The sequence below is a fragment of the Ranitomeya variabilis genome, chromosome 6, assembly GCF_051348905.1.
Source record: "Ranitomeya variabilis isolate aRanVar5 chromosome 6, aRanVar5.hap1, whole genome shotgun sequence".
NCBI classification, from domain to species: Eukaryota; Metazoa; Chordata; class Amphibia; order Anura; family Dendrobatidae; genus Ranitomeya; species Ranitomeya variabilis.
This window is the reverse complement of record NC_135237.1, coordinates 407,588,176-407,612,394: the sequence shown is the minus strand read 5'-3', so window position 1 is coordinate 407,612,394 and position 24,219 is coordinate 407,588,176. Positions and strand designations below refer to the sequence as shown.

Here is a 24,219-nt window from a genome sequence, read left to right as displayed (position 1 = left end):
GGCCATTGCCTGCTGCCTGTTGTGGCGGCATATCTCGCATGAGATAAAGGTGCCGATATATAGAAATCCAACATTTATAATCCTTTAAACGCCAACATCAACCATTACGGGAGAGTTGGAACACCCTTTATACACACTGGATGGTGGGCCTGTCCTGTACCAGTTGCATGGTTTGACCTGTTGTTTGACAACAAATAAAGCACTTGGAGTATGGATATCAAAGAAGAAGCAGCAATCATTGCCATTTGTAGCCACAAATTCTAATATTGCATCAAGCGTGACTGAGAAGCACTCGCCTTACTGATCCCCTCCCCACTCCTCTGCGCTTTCCTGGTGCACTCTATTCCCTGGCCGCTAGTGATGAAGATGTCTATACAGACATGTACCATTGAAATCAATGTGCGAGTGTAGAGGTTACTGGAGGCCTGGGTACAAGACTAGCGAAAGATAGCAAAGCACAGTGGTGGCGGGGAATATTTAAGATGAGTATTGTTATATTATACCATTTTAAGCTTTTAACCACTTTCCACCACTCCATTGGACATACTGGCTTGTCCAGTGTCGGGTCCCCATCTTTGAGGCAGGTTCAGGACCTAAGTCTGTATCATACTCGGCAGATGATGGCTGTGTTATACAGTCATCATCTATTGCCGCCTGCTGCTGTTAATCCTTTACATGCTGCTATCAATCTCTGACAGAAACATTTAAAGCAGTCAAACCGGGGTGCGCATTGCCACAAGGAAGGTTCTCCAGTGAAGGACAGCCTATACACTGCCATACTGTGATACTGCAGTATCTCGAATAGTAGGCTTGAACTTCTGATTGCCTAAGTACTAACAAAGTAACATGAAATGTTTTAAAAAAAAGTAAAAAAAAATAAAAAAAATTCAAATCACTCCTCACAGTTTTTTTTATTCCATTAAAAATAAAGGGGTATAAAAAAAAAATAAAATACATTTATATCACTGCTTCCATAAATGTCTGTTAACCTGATCAGCAAATACTATAAAGAGAAAAAAAAGACTGAAACGCCAGAATATCGTTTTTTCGGTTAAGGAAAAATACAATAAGAAGCAATCAAAATGTATGTACCCAAAAAACAAGCACTAAAACAGTCACATGAATGGAAAAATTAAGACGCTACAAGCCTTGGAAAATGGTAACACAATCTTTTTTTTTTTACATTTCAACTTTTTTTTTTCGGCCACTTAGGTAAAAACTATATTTCAGGTATTGCCGTAGTTGTACTGATCTGGAAAATCACACTGCCCGGTCATTTTTACTGCACAACGAAAGCTGTTAAAAAAGACAGTACAACTGCAGAATTGTGTTTTTTCCCTGCAAATTTATCGCAAGTGGAATGGTGTGATTAAAAACTACAACTCATACTGCAAAAAACAAGGCATAGGAGATGACTGATGGTGGTCACAGAATGTGACTGACGGTGGGCCCAGGAGATGACTGATGGTGGGCCTAGGAGATGACTGATGGTGGTCACATAATGTGACTGATGGTGGGCCCAGGAGATGACTGATGGTGGTCACAGAATGTGACTGATGGTGGGCCCAGGAGATGACTGATGGTGGTCACAGAATGTGACTGATGGTGGGCCCAGGAGATGACTGATGGTGGTCACAGAATGTGACTGATGGTGGGCTCAGGAGATGACTGATGGTGGGCACAGAATGTGACTGATGGTGGGCCCAGGAGATGACTGATGGTGGTCACAGAATGTGACTGACGGTGGGCCCAGGAGATGACTGATGGTGGGCCTAGGAGATGACTGATGGTGGTCACATAATGTGACTGATGGTGGGCCCAGGAGATGACTGATGGTGGTCACAGAATGTGACTGATGGTGGGCCCAGGAGATGACTGATGGTGGTCACAGAATGTGACTGATGGTGGGCCCAGGAGATGACTGATGGTGGTCACAGAATGTGACTGATGGTGGGCTCAGGAGATGACTGATGGTGGGCACAGAATGTGACTGATGGTGGGCCCAGGAGATGACTGATGGTGGTCACAGAATGTGACTGACGGTGGGCCCAGGAGATGACTGATGGTGGGCACAGAATGTGACTGATGGTGGGCCCAGGAGATGACTGATGGTGGTCACAGAATGTGACTGATGGTGGGCCCAGGAGATGACTGATGGTGGTCACAGAATGTGACTGATGGTGGGCCCAGGAGATGACTGATGGTGGTCACAGAATGTGACTGATGGTGGGCCCAGGAGATGACTGATGGTGGTCACAGAATGTGACTGATGGTGGGCCCAGGAGATGACTGATGGTGGGCCCAGAATGTGACTGATGGTGGGCCCAGGAGATGACTGATGGTGGGCACAGAATGTGACTGATGGTGGGCCCAGGAGATGTCTGATGGTGGTCACAGAATGTGACTGATGGTGGGCCCAGGAGATGACTTATGGTGGGCCCAGGAGATGACTGATGGTGGGCCCAGGAGATGACTGATGGTGGTCACAGAATGTGACTGATAGTGGGCATAGGAGATGACTGATGGTGGTCACAGAATGTGACTGATGGTGGGCCCAGGAGATAACTGATGGTGGGCACAGAATGTGACTGATGGTGGGCCCAGATGACTGATGGTGGTCACAGAATGTGACTGATGGTGGGCCCAGGAGATGACTGATGGTGGTCACAGAATGTGACTGATGGTGGGCCCAGGAGATGACTGATGGTGGTCACAGAATGTGACTGATGGTGGGCCTAGGAGATGACTTATGGTGGGCACAGAATGTGACTGATGGTGGGCCCAGGAGATGACTGATGGTGGTCACAGAATGTGACTGATGGCGGGCCCAGGAGATGACTGATGGTGGGCACAGAATGTGACTGATGGTGGGCCCAGGAGATGACTGATGGTGGTCACAGAATGTGACTGATGGTGGGCCCAGGAGATGACTGATGGTGGGCACAGAATGTGACTGATGGTGGGCCCAGGAGATGACTGATGGTGGGCACAGAATGTGACTGATGGTGGGCCCAGGAGATGACTGATGGTGGTCACAGAATGTGACTGATGGTGGGCCCAGGAGATGACTTATGGTGGGCCCAGGAGATGACTTATGGTGGGCCCAGGAGATGACTGATGGTGGGCCCAGGAGATGACTGATGGTGGTCACAGAATGTGACTGATGGTGGGCCCAGGAGATGACTGATGGTGGTCACAGAATGTGACTGATGGTGGGCCCAGGAGATGACTGATGGTGGGCACAGAATGTGACTGATGGTGGGCCCAGGAGATGACTGATGGTGGGCCTAGGAGATGACTGATGTGGGCACAGATGATGACTGATGTGGGCACAGATGATGACTGATGGTGGGCACAGATGATGACTGATGTGGGCCCAGGAGATGACTGATGTGGGCACAGATGATGACTGATGGTGGGCAAAGATGATTGATGGTGGTCACAGAATGTGACTGATGGTGGGCCCAGGAGATGACTGATGGTGGTCACAGATGATGACTGATGTGGGCCCAGGAGATGATTGATGTGGGCACAGATGATGACTGATGGTGGGCCCAGGAGATGACTGATGTGGGCACAGATGATGACTGATGGTGGGCACAGGCATGAGAAGACACTGTCTCCCTCCACCCGCTGAGCCGGAGCGCAGTGACACTAGTGATGTGTCGTTTGTGAACGATCCGATACAAAGAGCCGGCTCCCTGCTGTGAATGAACGGAGTCGGCTCTGCAGTGTGAGTGAGCCGGTTTTTTTTTTCTCTCTTGGCTGGTGCCTGCAGCTTATCAGATTCAGCAGGCAATAACTGACGGGCAGTCCGGCTCTTTTTCGTGATCCGGTTCATTCGGCTCCGCTCAGCGCACTGACTGACTGGTACTAGTGACTTCCCTGCGCAGCGGTCACACGATTATTCGGCGTGTGATTAGTTTGGCCTTGTGTGAGCTCGGTTCTCATTGGCAGTCGGCCTGCTCCCTGAGATCTGCGCGCTGCTAGTGCTGCCTGTCTGTCTCCGCCGGTCTTGGGGCCCAGAGTCGCCGTGACCTGAGGCGCCATGTTCCTGTGTTCCAGGCTCCGGGCCGGTGTCACTAGTTCGGTGAGTAACCTGTGCACCGTGGCTGCAGGTGGGGGCTGTGTGCCCGCGGTATGGGCACCGGGGGTGAGCACGACCTTCACACGGCGCGGCCTCACCTCCAGCTGTCAGTAGCCTCTGCAGTGCCGGCCTTTCTCCATAGAGCAGCAGGACACTGTGCTGTGCCTGTCCTCAGTGTCAGTACTACCAGGGAAGAAGCGGCCGTGGACGTGCCAGTGCACTGTGCCCAAGGCCTCCTGCCGATCCTGGGCATGAACCCACCAGTCTAGGGCGCCGCACAGTCCTGGGCACACACCGTCCAGTCCCAGTCTATGCTCATTGAACGTCTTGCATTCAGGGCATAAATCACCCAGTCCACATATAAAGGAGTTTCCACTACTTTGAGAAGCCCCCTTTAAAATGAAGTAATCCTTCATGAAAAGTAAAACTAAGACCCTCACCTCCTGCACCAGCAGCGTTCTGGCAATGTTGGTGCCAAGGTCCGGCTGGCATTGTTAGCCCTGCAGCCGATCAGTGGCCGACTATGGGCCGCAGTTCTCACAGCTCCCACGGATGTTCCGGTGTCCTCCAAGGGAAGTGTGAGCCCAACAGTCGCTGATTGGCTGCAGCGCTCACGTAGTATAACAGCGTCATGCGAACCCTGGCAGACCTGGCGCCGACATCTCTGGAACGGGATGTTTTTATCTTACAAAGGAGACTACATTTACTATAGGGTTCCTGAGGTAGTGGGAAACCTATTTACCGTATCCACTGTGGAAATCTCAGACTCTTGCCAAGGCCGGAGACACACTGGTGCGAGAGACGGCCGAGTCTCGCTGGTTAAAAGCAAGCTGTGGCACCTGCATTCCGGAGCTGAGCGTGCAGCTCCATGTATTGCTATGGAGCCGCACGCTCCGCTCCGGAGTGCAGGTGCCACAGCTTGCTTTTAACCAGCGAGACTCGGCCGTCTCTCGCACCAGTGTGTCTCCGGCCTTACAGTGGCATCCGGCACCCACAGAATTACTTTTTTTTTTCTTTTAACAGGAGTCTGTTTCAGACCACGTTTACACATCTATGTTTTGCAGCCCATGCACGGACCGGCCATGACCAGAACATCATGTGCTTATGAGGCTGGTGAGTTTGGACCAGGATTCCCCCGGCCGGTCCTGCATTGCGGTCTGTATTCTGACTGCCAACACAGATGTGTGAATGTGACCTAAGGGGAGGTTTTTGCTGGATCCTGCAGGATGTGCGTCTACGGAGTTTACCAGTCTGGTATTAAGGACACATTAGCATGTACTTCGGGGGTTTTCCAGCATACACGCTAAATGTAGGCTGAAAACACATAGATCATTAGGAGCTATCACCAGTTTGAGCATGTTACACTGGTTACATCATGGATTAGTGGCTGCAGAGCTGAGTAAAATGTTGTTTTTATTGTAAAGAAATATTTACAATTGAGAGTCCTCAGTGGTTGATACCTTTTAATGGCTAACTGAAAAGATGGTAACAAATTGCAAGCTTTCGAGACTACTCAGGTCTCTTCATCAGGCAAATTCTGTGTTATACACAACACAGCACAGAACTGTCATTATGGGAGAGTGATAAGTGATAAACAGTTGTGTCCATAAATATTGGAAAGTTCCTAGATTAGGAGTGAATGTTTTGTTGTCCTCTGACAGTTCTCTGCTGTGCTGTGTATAAATATGTGATTCTTCAGAATTTGTATTAGTCTATGCCTGATGAAGAGACCTGTGTAGTCTTGAAAGCTTGCAATTTGTTACCATCTTTTCCGTTAGCCATTAAAAGGTATCAACCACTGAGGACTCTCAATTCTAAATATTTTTCTATCTATTGGCTAACACTGTACCAAAATATATATCTTTCCTGTTTTTATTGTGTAACCTCTCCTCACCATTGCGGAGGTTTTTAACTTGTAAAGTTTATTGGTTATTTATGTTCTAGTTTGTCAGTGTCACCAGAGATTTGTCTGTGGGGCCTGTACTTCTCCTTCATACAGAAGAATGAAAAGACACCTCCAGAGAAGAATATCTGTTAATGTCCCCATGGATTTATCATAAATCATAGCCTAAACTTTGCAAGCTAATATCTCTGAAAGGGAGAGAAATTAAAAAATAAAACCTATGGCCCTATTCATCAAGACTGGCGAGTCTCTCTGCAGTCTTGATGAGGAGGCATGTAGAAGGTAGACCCTCCAGATTCATTATTAGGCGCATATCTGAAGAGTTGTGTGCACCTCCATGCACCCCGCCAGAAATCTTACTCCATTATACAAGTTGCACACGGCACTCAAGACTCCTGGGTGGTGCTCAAGTAAGGTTTCCAACCCGTCAATGAATGAATAATAACTTGGCACTCAGAAGTTCTTTTTGCAAGATGAAAATAACTTTTTCGTTTATTAGTGCAACCAGTTCAATGATTAATGATTTAAACGTTTTCGGTCACAAGACCTTCATCAGAAACATCTCATATGAAACTGAAATACATAATTTATAGAAAAACCACGTTATACAATTTAGATCACATACAAGAGACCAGTATATGCACACAAGTAAAACGAATCAGAATCCAATGGATGCTGTTTGAGAAAATACAAATGTATCATATGAAAACGAAAGGTGACAACCGTGACGGTCGGAACGAATCCAGACGTGCTCCGTGAGTCGTAGAGTTCTCAAGCTAAAATGAAAGCTGTGAGCGTGGATAAGAAAAAAGAACAAAAGGTATGACATGACTATATACTAAGGTTATCCAAAAAAAACAATTGCTGACTGGAGTAAGATTTCTGGCTAAATATTGTCACAGCCTATCAAGAATTAGACAAGCTGTGGCGTCATGTCCCTGCCATTCTTTTGTCCTACCCCAGCTTCACCCATTTTGGTGAAGCTGGGAGAAACTAGCATGAAATTACCAAAGTTGCAAAATGTTTGCGTAGCAAGGAGTTGTGGGAAAAAATGCAATTTTTAAGAGCAATTTATGCAGCAATTCGGGCGAAATGGCTTCAAATGATGAATAGGGGCCTATGTTTTACTTTGCTTTGCACCCACTATTCCATGATGTGGCCAGTTTAGCACTAAATCTGGTGAAGGGTTGTCTTTATAGTGAATCTGTCACTAGATTCATGCTGACCGAACAGCAGGCTTCATGGATCTGGGCCTCGCTGCACGATTGCAGCCAAGTATGTTTTACTGTCAAGCGCTGTGGCATTTCTGAGAAAGCATGGTTTGAAAAACTTGGACAATACCTTTTAAAGGGAACCTGTCACCTGAATTTAACAGGACCAGTTTTGGGTCATATGGGCGGGGTTTTAGGGTGTTTGATTCACCCTTTCCTTACCCGCTGGCTGCATGCTGGCTGCAATATTGGATTGAAGTTCATTCTCTGTCCTCTATAGTACACGCCTGCATAAGGCAAGATTGCCTTGCGCTGGCGTGTACTCCGGAGGACAGAGAATGAACTTCAATCCAATATTGCAGCCAGCATGCAGCCAGCGGGTAAGGAAAGGGTGAATCAAACACCCGAAAACCCCGCCCATATGACCCAAAACTGGTCCCGCCAAATTCAGGTCACAGGTTCCCTTTAATGGTCATGGTTAGGCAAGTTAGCCATCTATCTCTCAGCACCACATATGGTCAAATAGCTAGGAAGGCTCTTCTGTGAGGCCTATTATCTACACCACGTGCTGTACTCCAGTCTTGGGTGTACATAGCCTAAGTTGTGCTGTAATTCATACTATATGCAAGAAGAATGGAATTGCTTAAAGGTTTCTCGACCTTAGAAGATCTGTACTTTTCAGAAGGATACCTTAACAATAAGCAGATCAGACTATGGTATCTGGCTGTAAGTGATGAACCACAGTGGAAATAAAGCATCGCACAATGCCCTATTGAATCAATGGGTTGTCTGTGCAAGTAGGTGAGCAGGACCAGCCAGGTCATCGATTAAGAGCCAATGACCCCGATTCATTATTGCTTTGCACCTGTATTTTGTTTTGTTCTCTGTGTGTTCATTATTCTATTTGCACCTTTTTTAAGTCTACAGGTGCTTCTCACAAAATTAGAATATCATCAAAAAGTTAATTTATTTCAGTTCTTCAATACAAAAAGTGAATCTCATATATTATATAGAGTCATTACAAACAGAGTGATCTATTTCAAGTGTTTTATTTCTGTTAATGTTGATGATTATGGCTTACAGCCAATGAAAACCCAAAAGTCATTATCTCAGTAAATTAGAATACTTTATAAGACCAACTTAAAAAATATTTTAAAATCTGAAATGTTGGCCTACTGAAATGTTTGTTCAGTAAATGCACTGAATACTTGGTTGTGGCTATTTTTGCATCAATTACTGCATCAATGCGGCGTGGCATGGAGGCGATCAGCCTGTGGCACTGCTGTGGTGTTATGGAAGCACAGGTTGCTTTGATAGCCCCCTTCAGCTCGTCTCCATTGTTGAGTCTGGTGTCTTTCATCTTCCTCTTGACAATACCCCATAGATTCTCTATGGGGTTAAGGTCAGGTGAGTTTGCTGGCCAATCAAGCACAGTGATACTGTTGTTTTAAACCAGGTATTGGTACTTTTGGCAGTGTGGACAGGTGCAAAGTCCTCCTGGAGAATTAAATCTTCATCTCCAAAAAGCTTGTCGGCAGAGGGAAGCATGAAGTGCTCTAAAATGATATGGCTCCTGAAACCATCATTGATTGTGCAAACTTCACACTAGACCTCAAGCAGCTTGGATTGTGTGCCTCTCCACTCTTCCTCCAGATTCTGGGACCTTGATTTCCAAATGAAATGCAGAATTTACTTTCATCTGAAAACAACACCTTGGACCACTGAGCAACAATCCAGTTCTTTTTCTCCTTAGCCCAGGTAAGACACTTCTGGCATTGTGTTGTGTATTGGTCATGAGTGGCTTGGCACATGGAATGTGACACTTGTAGCCCATGTCCTGGATACGTCTGTGTTTGGTGGCTCTTGAAGCAATAACTCCAGCAGCAGTCCACTCTAGTGATGAGCGAGTATACTCGTTGCTTGAGTTTTCCCGAGCACACTCGGGTGGTCTCCGAGTATTTGTTAGTGCCCGGAGATTTCGTTTTTGTTGACGCACTTGCATGATTTACGGCTGCTAGCCAGCCTGAGTAGATGTGGGGGTTGCCTGGTTGCTAGGGAATCCCCACATGTATTCAAGCTGTCTATCAGCTATAAATCATGCTACTGAGGCAACGAAAACTAAATCTCCGCGCACTAACAAATACTCGGAGATTACCCGAGCGTGCTCGGGAAAACCCGAGCAACGAGTATACTCGCTCATCACTAGTCCGCTCCTTGTGAATGTCCCCAAGTTTTTGAATGGCCTTTTCTTACCAATCCTTTCAAGGCTGCGGTTATCCCGGTTGCTTGTGCATCTTTTTCTACCACACTTTTTCCTTCCACTCAACTATCCGTTAATATACTTGGATACAGCACTCTGTGAACAGCCAGCTTCTTTAGCAATGACCTTTTGTGGCTTACCCTCCTTGTGGAGTGTGTCAATGACTGCCTTCTGGACATTTGTCAAGTCAGCAGTCATCCCCATGATTGTGGAGCCTACTGAAACAAACTAAGGGACCTTTGTAAATGCTTAGGAAGCCTTTGCAGGTGTTATTTGTTTATTATTTTAATTTACTGAGATAATGACTTTTGGGTTTTCATTGGCTGTAAGCCAATAATCACCAACATTAAAGAGAACCTGTCACCCCGTTTTTTCAGTATGAGATAAAAACACCGGATTACGTACCGGTAATGCTCTTTTATAGAGCCACGACAGCACCCACTTGAGAGAGGGGATCCGCCCCTAGGAACAGGAAACCCTATGGAGAGATAAAAGGGGCGGTCCCCCTCGCTCCCACAGTTGGGTTACAGAGATTGCGAGGAACCGCCCACCAGATTTAGTATGCAATTTGATTTCATCGTTTATCATTAGTTAACTTAGTATGGCTAACTACAAGAACCAAAAAAAAAAAAAAAAAACACCCTTAATCGTGCTTTTATAAAAATAACTTAATAGGGTGGGAAGTAAAGGGGTGCTGTCGTGGCTCTATAAAAGAGCATTACCGGTACGTAATCCGGTGTTTTCTCTTCGCCACGACAGCACCCACTTGAGAGACTTTCAGAGATAGTCATTTGGGAGGGATCACAGTGTTAAGAACTGATCTACCAAAGGACAGGTCAGATGAAGAAGACAAATCCAATCTATAGTGATTATAGAATGTAGTAGGAGAAGCCCAGGTTGCGGCCTTACATATCAGTTCTATTGGAACTTCCGCTCGCTCGGCCCAGGATGATACTATCGCCCGAGTGGAATGTGCTTTTACAGTCTCAGGCGGGTTCTCCCCTTTGGATGAATAGGCCAGACATATTGCATCCCGAATCCACCGAGATAAAGTACCCTTCGTGATTCCATCTCCTTTCTTATGGCCCTGGAAGGAAATAAAGAGAGCCCTGCTCTTCCTCCAGGTGCTAGTTCTGTCTAAATAGGCTAATATGGCTCTCCTCACATCTAATGTGTGGTATTTTTGTTCTTCCTGATTCGTAGGGTTATCATAGAAGGAGGGAAGAAAAATTTCTTGTGACCTATGGAATTTAGTACATACTTTGGGCAAGTAGGAAGGGTCTGTTTTTAGGACAATTCTATCTGGAAATATAGACATAAACGGTGGATCTATCGATAATGCCTGTATGTCACTTACTCTTCTAGCTGATACCAAAGCAACAAGAAGAGCTGTCTTGATGGAGACGTGTTTTATGTGAGCTGAATGTAGTGGCTCAAAGGGGTGGTCTGTTAGAGCTTCGAGGACCAAATTAACATCCCAAGGTGGTACATGGGGAATTTGGACTGTCTCTGACCTTTGGCAAGCTGCGATAAACCTAGCTACCCACCTGTCACCTGCAATATCGTGACCATATAAAGCACCTTTGGCAAGCTGCGATAAACCTAGCTACCCACCTGTCACCTGCAATATCGTGACCATATAAAGCACCAAGCGCAGAAATGTGTACTTTTAAGGTACTGACTGCCAGACCTAAATCGCGCCCTTTTTGAAGAAATTCTAGGACCATAGGGATATGAATTTTGTTTGATAGTGCTGTTGGGTAGAGGTTTAAAAAATTTTTCCACACTCTCACATAAATGGATGTGGTGGATTTCTTCCTACTTAGTAGCAGAGTGTCAATTACTTTGTTAGAAAACCCTCTCATTTTTAGCAGCTGCCTCTCAAATGCCAGGCTGTCAACCGCAGTCCCTTCACCTGAGGGTGGTTGAAGGGGCCTTGATAGAGAAGATCCTGATCCTCCGGAAGGATCCACGGGTCTGAGATTGACATGGCTCTCAGCCAGGAAAACCATGGCCTCTTGGGCCAAAATGGAGCTATTAAGATCACATGAGCTCTGTCTTCCCTTATCTTCCTGATGACTGTTGGAAGAAGTATTAGTGGGGGAAAGGCATATGCTTTCTGGAATGTCCATGGGACTTGCAGAGCATCGAAGATATCTGGATTGTCGGATCGGAACAATGAAGCGAACCTTTTGACTTGTCTGTTTCGTCTCGTCGCAAAGAGGTCTATCTCGGGAGTGCCCCATTTTTTGACTATCATTAAAAAGATACGTCGGCTGAGAACCCACTCTCCTTGGCGGAGAGTGTGGCGGCTGAGGAAATCTGCTTTTGGATTGTCGACTCCTCTCACGTGTAGTGCAGACAAGGATAGGAGGTGCTCCTCTGCTATGGATAGAATGTCGGCGGCTATAGACATGAGAGCTTCTGATCTTGTTCCCCCTTGGTGATTTAAGTATGCCACCGCTGTCATGTTGTCTGAAAGGATTCTTGTATGCTTTCCGTGTAGCTGTGGAAGAAATTTACATATGGCATGATAGATAGCCTTCAGTTCTTTTTTATTAGAAGAATCGTTTGATTCTTCAAGAGACCACAGACCTTGAACTATTTGGTCTCCTAAGTGTGCTCCCCAACCACTAGGACTGGCATCGGTAAAGATTGTTCTTGAAGGTTTAACCACCCAGGGAACCCCACTGGTAAAATGACTCTGATCTAACCACCAGGTAAGAGAATTTAACACGTCTGTTGGTAAAGATAACCGACTATCTAATTGGCCCTGTAACCTCTCTTCTTCTTGTAGAATTTTATACTGTAATTTTCTACTATGGTATTGAGCCCAGGGGACAGCCGGGATACACGATGTAAAAGAACCAAGAAGAGACATCCCTTCTCTTAGGGAGATTAGGGGGTTATTAATCACCGAATGTACTTTGTTTATAATTATTTGTTTAGAGTCGGGAAGAAAGCACCTCTGACTTGTAGAATCTAGAATAAGCCCCAGGAATGTTTGACGAGTTGTGGGGGATAATCTGGATTTTTCCCAGTTTACTAACCACCCCAATTCCTGCAGGGACGAAATTGTATGAAGTACTCGCTGATGGCATTGGGAAAAGGAGTTACCCACTATCAAAAGGTCATCTAAATATGGTATTACAAGTGTGTCTTTTAATCTCAAATATGAAATTACTTCCGACATTAATTTTGTGAAGACTCTCGGGGCTATCGACAGTCCAAAGGGCATTGCTGTATACTGATAATGCCTTACTTGACCTCCCATCATAACTGCCACCCGAAGATATTGCTGATGTTCGATGAAGATTGGTAGATGATAATACGCATCTTTAAGGTCAAGCACTGCCATAAAGCAATGGGGAAAAAGAAGCTTAATGGTTGATCGTATAGATTCCATTTTAAAGGTTTGGTTTTCTAAGAAGACGTTTAGTCTCTTCAGGTTAATTATTGTTCTAAACGATCCGTCTGGTTTCGGAATCAAAAATAAAGGGGAATAAAAACCCCTTCCTTTTTGATGAAAAGGTACTTCCACTAGTACCCCTTTGGACAGGAGATTTGTTATTTCTTGTTCCAAGGCCTCTTGTTGTGATTGAGACCTTAAGGAAGTCAATAAGAATGAGTCCGGAGGGACTCGGGCAAACTTTAATTTTAGACCCATAGATATAAGGCTAGTTGCCCACGGATTGGAAGTTATTGTCAGCCATTGTGATGAGAAGAAAGACAACCTACCACCAACGGGTAGATCTGTCCTAACGGGGTTTATCCTCAGGTTTGAATGGACGTTTCCCAAAAAACGCTCCTTTTTGTTTAAAATCTTTATTAGCCCAGCGGTCTTGGTTTTTATAGTCCTTTCTCCTATTAAAGATGGGCTTTCGGAACGCTCTCCTGTAGGATGGAAGATAAGAGTTATTGGGGAACCCCTTCTTCCTCTCACCCGCTTTAGTTAGTATTTCGTCTAACTTAGTACCAAATAGGTACTCACCCTGGCATGGAAGACCACATAATTTAGATTTTGTTTGGGGATCTCCTTTCCACCCCTTTAGCCATAAGGCTCGACGAGCCGCGTTAGTCAGACCTGCCGATTTGGCCGCTAGTCGTATGGAATCAGCTGAGGAATCCGCTAAAAAGGCTGTAGCTCCCCGAATTAACGGCATGGAAGAGATTAATCTATCTCGGGAAAGGCCGCTTTTTAATCCTTCTTCTAAATCGTTCAACCAGACCAACATGGACCTGGCAGTGCATGTGGCTGATATAGCCGGCCTGAAAGCTCCCGTACAGGATTCCCATGCTCTTTTTAGGAGGGTATCCGCCTTCCGGTCCAGCGGGTCTTGCAAGGAGCCGGAATCTTCCACGGGTAGCAAAGATTTCCTAGAAGTGGAGGCCACTGCTGCATCCACCTTCGGGGCTTTTAACCATATGGAGAAATCTTCATCATTAAAGGGATAGCGTCTTTTTGACGAAGACGGTAATCCTCTTTGTCCCTGGCTTTCCCACTCCTTTTTTACTACATTTTTTATTGCTGGAATTACAGGAAAGGAAGGTTTTTTCTTCTCTGACAGGCCTGCAAACATCACGTCCTGTGGGGTTTTAGGGGTTTTCGTGTCCTCAATACCCATGGTGTTACAAACTGATCTTACTAAATTATCGATACTGTCTGTGGGAAAGCATGTATCTCGCTCATCATCTGAGGAAATGATCTTTTGGGAACCATCCGAATCTTTATCCTCAATATCAGAGGACTGCTCAGACCTGGGGGAGTTATATTTTTTCCTACTCTCGGGAATTTTTTCTGAGCTTCGGAAGGCCCGCAATTCTTCTCTAATCATACTCCTTATATCTTCCGACCTTACTGAAGATTCCTCACGTAAGGTGGATTCGATGCAAGACTGGCACAGCTTCTTTAAATAATTATCGGGGAGTGGCTGAGAGCATAAAGCACATTGTATGTGTTTGGTTTTCCCCGTTCTTTTTGCCTAAGGAATATAGACAAAGAGGGGGAGTATAATCAGCCTAAAAAGGGTACAGACACACACTCACCCAGTGAGGTTGTTGTTACAATACCGGCTGACGAGGAGGAGACGGAGGCACAGATGGAACCGACCGGCCTGACTTTTTGTCTCTGGCGTTCTTAGAAGAAGATCTGTGGCTGCTGCTTGTGCGGCTACCAGGCGTAATAGCGGTGACTTCGGATGAAGCCATCGCTGGGTCCTGCGGAGATGCCATGATGGACGCCGGAGGATCAGTGCCGGCGTCCTTTTCTAATGGGGGCCGCCATCTTGCTTCCTGCCGCACCCGGAAGTGACCGCTACATCCGGGTCGCGGCTCTGCTGTTTGCGCCTGCGCCTCCACCAGCTTCAGCGCAGGCGCCGTCCCTCCTGAATCACCCCGGAAGTTCGCAATACTGCTTCCGGGGGACAATACACCGGACCCACGCTGCCTGCGCACCATGCGAGATGGCGCCGCAGGATCACCTTACCCCAGCGAGTCGGTCCCTGCAGGTCCGCTGGGTGGATCTTCGTGAGCCAGGCGACTCCCCGGACCCGGCCTCACGGTACCTGCCAGCAGAGGGGGGAAGCTGCCATAGGACCCCCGACGCTGCTTCCAGCTTCTGGAGCCCTTGCTGTCCCATAAAGGTAAACTGCGCAAGCGGCATCCAGGCTGGGTATCCTCTTCTCTCCCAGGGTCTCCCGTAGGAACAGGAAACCAACTGTGGGAGCGAGGGGGTCCGCCCCTTTTATCTCTCCATAGGGTTTCCTGTTCCTAGGGGCGGATCCCCTCTCTCAAGTGGGTGCTGTCGTGGCGAAGAGAAAATACCGTTAAATAGGGCCTGAGCTGTGCTTTACAATAGTATATTTTTTGTCCCCTGATTCCCCACCTATGCTGCCGAAATACCTTACCAAAGTCGCCGTTTTCGCCTGTCAATCACGCTGGTCTGGTCAAAAGGGCGTGGTGACATCGCTGTTTCTCCCCCACCTCTTGCTTTTCTTCCCGGCATTGGCGTAGTGTTTTGCGCATGCGCAGCGGCAGACAAAGAGCGCGATCTGCGCTATTCACCAGCTTTTCAGCCATCTTCCTGAGGCCGCGAGTGTGCAGATGGAGTGCTCTGCTTCCCGGGGCTTCAGGAAAATGGCCACAGGATGCCGCGCGTGCGCAGATGGAGATCGCGGCGGCCATTTTCCTGAAGCAGAGATGCGAACTCGGCTTCAGGAAAATGGCCGCCGTGATCTGCATCTGCGCACGCGCGGCATCCCACGGCCATTTTCCTGAAGCCCCGGGAAGCAGAGCACTCCATCTGCGTACGCGCAGCCTCGGGAAGATGGCCGCCGCCACGGAAAAGCCGGTGAATAGCGCAGATCGCGCTCTTTGTCTGCCGCTGCGCTGTGCATTCGGAAGTTGCGCATGCGCAAAACACTACACCAACGCCGGGAAGATAAGCAAGAGGTGGGGGAGAAACAGCTATTTCACCACGCCCTTTTGACCAGACCAGCGTGATTGAGAGGCGAAAACGGCGACTTTTTTAAGATATTTTGGCAGCATAGGTGGGGAGTCAGGGGACAAAAAATACACTATTGTAAAGCACAGCACAGGCCCTATTTAACGGTATTTTTATCTCATACTGAAAAAACGGGGTGACAGGTTCCCTTTAACTGCAATAAACACTTGAATATTGATAATTTTTTTTAAGGCACACTAAATAATATTTGTAGTCATATTCTGAAACTAATGAAATAAAATGATTCCGAGGACATATTTTGCGTATGACAGGGGTTCTTAAATGTCAGTTTTTGCAGCACACAATGTGTCCATCCAGGGCTTGTCCTGTTATAGCATGACCTCAGCACATGATGAATCTCCAGCTGAGCTGCTATGACTGGGGTCTTGGAGCTCCATCAGATGCTGTCATCATTGGCACACCCAGGGGCGGACTGGGCCGGGTGGCAGGAATGCATGTGCCCCCCGGGCCGGTGCCTGAGCAGGAGGAGCGGCAGCGATTTTAATACATAACGCGCTGCATCCCTCCAGCCGGCCCTTTAAAACTTAGCCAGGTCCTGTGTGCGCGCGTTGCCTGCTCTGACAAGTGCCACGGCTGCCCGCGCTTGAGTGCGAGCACGGCCGCGGTCCTAGTTCCTGCGCGTGCTCGTCTGCTGCCCATGTCAGTGCGGGCAAGCAGGAGACCACGCGCGCACATGGTGATAGTTGAAAAGACCGGCGCGCATAGGGCGCCTCCACCTGACTGTGTCTGATGCTGGCCGGCCTGTACCAGCGTCAGAGAAGACTGCTCTCCTCACCAATGCCTGGGATGATCCTCTCCTCTTCACCGCCAACGCTGGCCAGGTCCCGACCCACCTCAGCTCTTCATCCTCCCGACCTGTGCCCCCCCCCCCCCCATCTCAGGGACCTGGGTGAGTCCCAAGATGAATTTTTTTAATGTTCAGTATATACAGCAGTTGCACCTATATAATGTGTATAGACTGCTATATATACATTATATAGGTGATACTGCTGTATATAATCACTATACCACCTATATAATGTATGTATAGCAGTCTGTTATATAGGTGACACTGCTACTGATGCGTATACACCTTATATATGTGACACTGCGGTGTGGGTGTGTGTATGTATGTATGTATATATATATATATGTGTGTGTGTATATATATAATATATATACACACACACGTACATATACACATATGTACATGTATACACAGCAGTATCACCTATATAACGTATATACACATCAGTAGCGGTGTCACCTATATAAGATATAGACTGCTATAAATACATTATATAGGTGGTATAGTGATTATATACAGCAGTATCACCTATATAATGTATATATAGCAGTCTATACACATTATATAGGCAATACTGCTACTGATGTGTATATAGGTGATTCTTCTGTGTATACATGTCGTTATATAGGTGATACTGGTGGGTGGGTGGGAGTGTATGTGTATACACACACACGTACGTATACACGGCAGTAACACCTATATATAACGTATATACACATCAGTAGCAGTATTGCCTATATAATGAATATAGACTGCTGTATATAAGATATATAGGTGATACTATCATTATATACAGCAGTAGCAGTATCGCCTATATAACGTGTATCCAACATTTGCAGTATCACCTGTATAATGTACAGACTACTGTATATACGTTATATAGGTGACACTGCTGTGTATAGTCGCACTATCTATCTGTGTCTAATAGATTAAATATATATATAATCTATCTCAGTTTCATCTATATAATGTGTGTACAGCAGTCACAATATATAGGTGATACTACAACTATACACATCAGTCGCAGTATCGACTATATATTGTATATACAGTAGTTTCAATGTGATATATATTCAGCAGTCGCAGTGTCTCCTATGTGATGTATGCATCATAATATAGTATAATGCTGTCTTAATTACCGTATATTGTAGAGATGTTTATATAGTGTAGAGATGTTTATATAGTATGGCGCTATGCATATAGTGTGGAATTCACACTATATATAAACTGCTGCCACATCTCTACACTATATAATATATACACCGCTCTATATTCATTAACACGGTATATAATATGCCACTGTGTATATAATAGATTGTAGTATACCATATATACTCGTGTATAAGGGTACTTTCACACTTCCGTCTTTTTTGGTCCGTCACAATCCGTCGTTATGGGCAAAAAACGGATCATGCAAATGTGCTTGCAGGAAGCGTTTTTTGCCCATAGACTTGAATAAGCGACGGATCGCGATGGATGGTCACACGTCGCATCCGTCGTGCGACGGATGCGTCTTGTTTTGGCGGACGCGACTCACAAAAAAAGTTCAATGTAATTTTTTTTGTGTGACGTGTCCGCCATTTCCGACCGCGCATGCGCGGCTGGATCTCTGCCCCAACCTCCCCGCTCATCACACTGGGCTGCGGATGCGTTGTAAAACTGCATCCACTGCCCACGTTGTGCTGATTTTAGCACAATGTCTGTCGGGCCGACGGTTTACGACGGCCCCGTACCGACGGAAGTGTGAAAGTAGCCTAAGCCGAGTTTTTCAGCATATTTTGTTTTGTGCTGAAAAACCCCCCTCGGCTTATACACAAATAATTGTCCCAGAAAGACGGAGAAGGAGCAGCGGGTGACAGAGGCAGGAGCAGGCGGCTGTGGCTAAAACCTGTGCCGCTGCTAAAGAGAAATGAATATTCACTGCACTGGCAGTGAATATTAATTTCTCTTATAGCGTTCACAGCCACAGCCGCCGGCTTCCAGCACACATCATACTTACCTTCCCTGCGCACCCTCGCTGCATCTCGTTCCGGCGCCAGCAGCTCTTCAGGACGACCGATCATGTGTCTTCCGCTCATTAAGGTAATGAGTATTCATCCCTCTCCACTCCCATAGGTGTGGGTAAATATTCATTACCTTAATGAGCGGGGGACACGTGATCGCCCGGCCACAGGAGCTGCTGGCACCAGAACGAGATGCTGCGAGGGCATGCAGGGAAGGTAAGTAGGATGTGTTTTTTTAAAAAAATTTTTAGGAACCATGCATACATGAACAGGGATAAGGAGCCATGCATACAAGGACGGGGATAAGGAGCCATGCACACAAAGATGGGGATAAGGAGCCATGCAGACAAGGATGGGGATGAGGAGCCACGCATACAGGGACAGGGGAGCCATGCATACAAGGGTGGGGATGTGGGGACAATGCATACCCGGTTTATACTCGACTCAATACGTTTTCCCAGTTTTTTGTGGCAAAACTAGTTGCCTCAGCTTATACTTGAGTCGACTTATACTCAAGTATATACGGTATATTGTGGAGCTGTGTATACTTCTACTGTCCTGCATAAATGGTGTAATTCTCAGTATCTATTCTTATGTATGTATGTGTGTGTATCTGTTTATCTATCACTCCAATTAATTGTGAGAAAAGTAGCGTGCTCTTTATTGGCCCATGTGGCAACGTTTCGGATCCATAACTGAACATTTCTCTGATATGGAAGTGAAATGTTGCCACATTGACTAATAAAGAGTATAAAAGAAAATCGGTTCCATTTTCTTCCACAAAAGTGGTACGATCTTCTTCTCACTTGCTGTCCGTGTGCAGTCGTTTTTTGTTTGTTTTTTTTCTCAGCAGATGTTGCAGTCTGATACACGGCGAGTCAGACCATTGAGGAGATAGAGAAATTAATTTCTACGTCTCCTCCACACCTGTGCTGGAGCACGGACAATCTGATAACGCTCACAGCAGAGCATGCTTGCGGTCACCAGACCACCTGTTCCCGGCGCTGGCACCAGAGAATCCTCACAGCGCACAGTGCGCACGATATGAGGATTCACACATAGTGACTGTAGACATGTAGCTTAAGATCCGACAACCCCTTTAATGATGGGCCGCTACTCATGGGCCACTGCTTGTGCTTGCCCCCAGGCCAAAATTTGCCAGCCAGCCCTTGGGCACACCTGTGGATGTGTGGGCTTCACAGGACGTACTGTAACAATAGTCATAGTTGGACCAGTGTTTTCAGAAAAATGTGCCCGTATTGCAAAAACAGCACTGTTTGCATTTGATGAGCATTAGATCGTTTGTGCTGTACTTTTTATTACAGTCCTGTGTGGTGTGACTGCAGTCTAATGCTTCTGTATTCTGTGCTTTCTGTATGATACAGGTACGACGGTACTTACATAATACCGCAAGATGCAGTGGAGCTGGAGGAGCCTCATTTATAGTAAGTAAACACTTTACTTCTTTTTTTTCTTAAAGGGATTGTCCGGTCTAAAATAAAAAGTGTGCAGTCACTGTGTTACCGTAGTCCTTTGACTCCCCCTAGAGCAGGCACTGTGCTCTGCAGGGATCTGCCGGTTTCTGAGCTGGAAGCGGTGGGGAGGTACGCTATATGCATACTCCTGGGCAGAAGCCGTCTAGTGGGCGCAGCCTTGCTTTGTACACCTGTATGGAGAGAGGCCATGCCCACAAGACGTCTTCTGCCTGGGAGTATGTATAACACATGCATCACTGCCGTTCCCAGCTCGGAAACCGGGGAATCCTCACAGCGCACAGTGCGGGCTCTGCGGGAATTCACACAGAGTGATTGCAGAGTTTTTATTGTAGACTGGACAACGCCTTTAATTAACCTTTAGAATCTAGATGATGGACACAGATTCGATAAGTAAAATAAAATTTCACACATAAGCCGGTCATGTTGGCCTTTTTTTTACCCCTTTATGACCGGAAGTATTTTTGGCTTTGTGTTTTTGTTTTTTGCTCCTCTTCTTCCAGAGCCATAACTTTCATTTTTCCGTCAATATGGCCATGTGAGGGCTTTTTGTTTGCGGGACGAGTTGTACTTTTGAACGACAATATTGGTTTTAACATATTGTGTCCTGGAAAATGTGAAAAAATTCAAAGTGCGGTGAAATAGCAAAAAAAAAGTGCAATCCCACACTTGTTTTTTGTTTTGCTTTTTTTACTAGGTTCACTAAATGCTAAAACTGACCTTCCATTATTATTCTCCAGGTCATTATGAGTTCACAGACACTAAACATGTCTAGGTTCTTTTTTTATCTACAGTAAGTGGTGAAAAAACAATCCAAACCTTGTTTTAAAAAAAAAATAATTAAAAAAAATAAATAAATAAATTGCTGTATTTTCCGATAACGTAGTGTCTCCATTTTTCGTGATCTGGGGTTGGGTGTGGGCTTATTCTTTGCATGCCGAGCTCACATTTTTAATGATACCATTTAGGTGCAGATACGATCTTTTGATCGCCCGTTATTGCATTTTCATGCAATGTCTCGGCGCCCAAAAAACTTATTTTCTGGCGTTTTGACTTTTTTTTATTCTTGCTACGCCGTTTAGTGATCCAGTTAAACCTTTTTTTTTATTGATTGGACGATTCTGAACGTGGCAATACCAAATGTGTATGTTTGTTTTGTCTTTTTATTGTTTTATTTTGAATGGGGCGAAAGGGGGGTGATTTGAACTTTATTTTAAAAAAACACAAACATTTTTTTTTTACTTTTGGCATGCTTCAATTGTCTCCATGGGAGACTAGAAGCTGCCATAACCCGTCGGCTCTGCTATATGCAGGCGATGATTAGATCACCTGTATGTAGCAGAATACCTCACTTGCTATGAGCACCGACCACCTGGTGTCGCTCATAGCAATCCGGCAGTGACAACCATAGTGGTCTCCAGGAGACTTCTATTTGTCATGCAAACCCATCGTTTACCTCTTGAGCACATGCCGGGGGTCACCGATGGGCAGATTTCTGGTGCGATTGCCAGAAATGCATGTTAAATGCCGCTGTCAGCAGGGATAGCTGTGCTAAGTGCTGGCGGCTGGGTACTGCACATCCGCCTTCTATTCAGCTTGATAGGGGTGGAGGTGCAGTACCCGGCCGTGGCCACTATCAGTAGATGGAGCAGCTCCATAACTGAGTATTTCCTGCTGCTGCCGCCACTATGAACGGCTGATCGGCGGGGCTGCAGGATGTCAAACCCCCACATGTCAGACATTGATGACCTATCCTGAAGATTATCATCAATGGTAAAGTAGTGGCCAACCTTTTTAAGTATTTGCAGCAGACATCCTAACAAACAGCATGGGTATGAGATTTCAGAAATACCATACACTCTGCTGCTCCAGAAAAATGCTGTGTTTAGCACGGAAAAAAAAAATTGCCATCTGCACATAATCTTGCACATTTCAATAGCTGGCCGATCGTCACAAAATTAGCGGGACTGAGCTTGACTTTAATCTAATGCACATGGCCAGTTTTAGATACTAATATACAAAAAATTTCCAAATAATTTTTTTTGACAAAATATCCTAATAAATTTGCTGTTTAGTGAAGGTGAGTGTGTGTGTTGGGGGGTGACATAAGGCTCAGGTGCCACACAGATTAATAGGTGGTGCCTTGTTGTATGGGAGACCAATATCAATGACTATGGAGATACAGCGTACACTGTTTGATTCAGAAATCCATAAAGATATATTGGATTTATTTTTTTTGCTTTTTATAAATGTCTGCGCAGCCACTTTAGATATTCTAATATCAAATATTTCTGAGACTTTAACAGAGCTGAGAAAGCGAATGCTGCCCACACCAGGCTCTCTGTATACATTGTCTACAGACAGTGAGCCGCTTATCAGAGGAGGGGGTGTGGTCGGACCAGGGCTCCTGTGCACTATGGTCCAAGCAGTGATAATCTCTTTGTGATTAAACCTTCACTGTATGGAAACTACAACACACTGCCTAATAAATGACACATCGCTTAAATCTGTGTCTCGGCTGCTCGGATTACATAGTAAAATCCTTTTAATCAATGTTGTTAAACATGACACTCTTGTCATACCTCTGACCAATGATGATGTATTGGATGTAGATCTTGGCATCATTTCTTGGTTCATATGCTGAACATGGAGCCAAAAAAACACATGAACCTCTGGGTAAGCGGCAGTCTATGCTGATGTCCTTCCTGTCTACTTCTGGGCACGTCACTCCTCAGTCATCCATTTCCTTAGCTCTATCTTGAATTTGTGACAGCGCTGTGTCACCCCGAATACCAAATACAGCCCTGATGGTCAGTCTGAGTGTTCTGAGCAATCTGCCTGATCATTAATGAAGTGGTTAGAGGGGATCCACTGTGCTGGGCCTAAACTCTAGGCTGGAAGACTCACATTATTTGCTTGTAGTTTCTAAAATATGGTCTAGTAAGCCTTTAATTAGCTCCGCAGATAATTGCTTTAATTAGAAAGATGTGGCAGCCTGTAAACAGAGGGAAACACGTAGCGGCTTTCATGCGAGGCCTTGTGTGTCAGACATATACATTCTCTCCTGGTCCTTAGATGTTCTTCTCGTTTGTTCCTTGCAGCACAGAGATACCCCTGAGAACAACCCGGATACTCCCTTCGACTTCAGCGCCGAAAATTACAAGGTACGGCGTGTGCACTTTGGGTTATGTAACATTACAGCACTCAGACGTTGCCTTTTATATAACCCCATTAGCGGCTCCACAGCCTGCATCGAAATTGCTTTGCTTTTCATTCCGGCTTCTGTGACACAAGAGAGATTTATATTTTACCATTTTATTATTTATTTCTTTTTCAGAGAATAGAAGCTATAATTGGCAACTACCCAGAAGGGCACAAAGCGTCAGCTGTAATCCCAGTGCTTGATTTGGCACAGAGACAGCACGGATGGTTGCCTATCTCTGCTATGAACAAGGTATGACGAGCTGTAGCCACAGATTTATGCTCAAGGAGACAGTGATGCTTCTTTGTGGAAAGATGTTATTTTATTAGTTTTTTGTACTGAGGTGAAGTACATATGGGAACATTTAACCAATTAGAGGACGCGGACAAAGCCAAATGTGCTGAAAACAACCCAGGACTTTTCTGCAAATTCCGGGGGATGTTGCCTAACTTGGTAGAACTGACGTACAGAGCCATTTGGTATTGATAAGGAGAAAAACTCTCTGGGAGTGAAATAAAATAGAAGCATTTCACCTGAGCTGCAGTTTTTACCGTCACTTTGGGTTATATACGTCTTTTGCTCAATTTTGATTTTTATTTTGGGGAGGTGTTTTGGTGTCTCGTCACCCCCCAATGTTTACCGCAAGAATCAAATAATTTGTGTATTTTAAAAATTTGGACATTTAAAAATGTGGGAATTCCAAAAGAGCTTACTTAAAAAAAAAAAAAAAAAAATCACTGGGAGGCGATG

General features: G+C 45.6%; 1 protein-coding gene across 1 annotated transcript in view; it reads left to right on the top strand.

Annotated features, from left to right (window-relative positions):
* Positions 1–3,827: 3,827 nt before the first annotated feature.
* NDUFV2 (NADH:ubiquinone oxidoreductase core subunit V2) overlaps positions 3,828–24,219 on the top strand; it is a 42,029-nt gene continuing 21,637 nt past the window's right edge. Inside the window, exons 1-4 of the mRNA XM_077270214.1 lie at positions 3,828–4,090; positions 20,160–20,219; positions 23,369–23,431; positions 23,605–23,721. Coding sequence (XP_077126329.1) covers positions 4,049–4,090; positions 20,160–20,219; positions 23,369–23,431; positions 23,605–23,721 — 282 coding nt within the window. The 5' untranslated portion in view covers positions 3,828–4,048. The remainder of the gene's footprint in view (positions 4,091–20,159; positions 20,220–23,368; positions 23,432–23,604; positions 23,722–24,219) is intronic.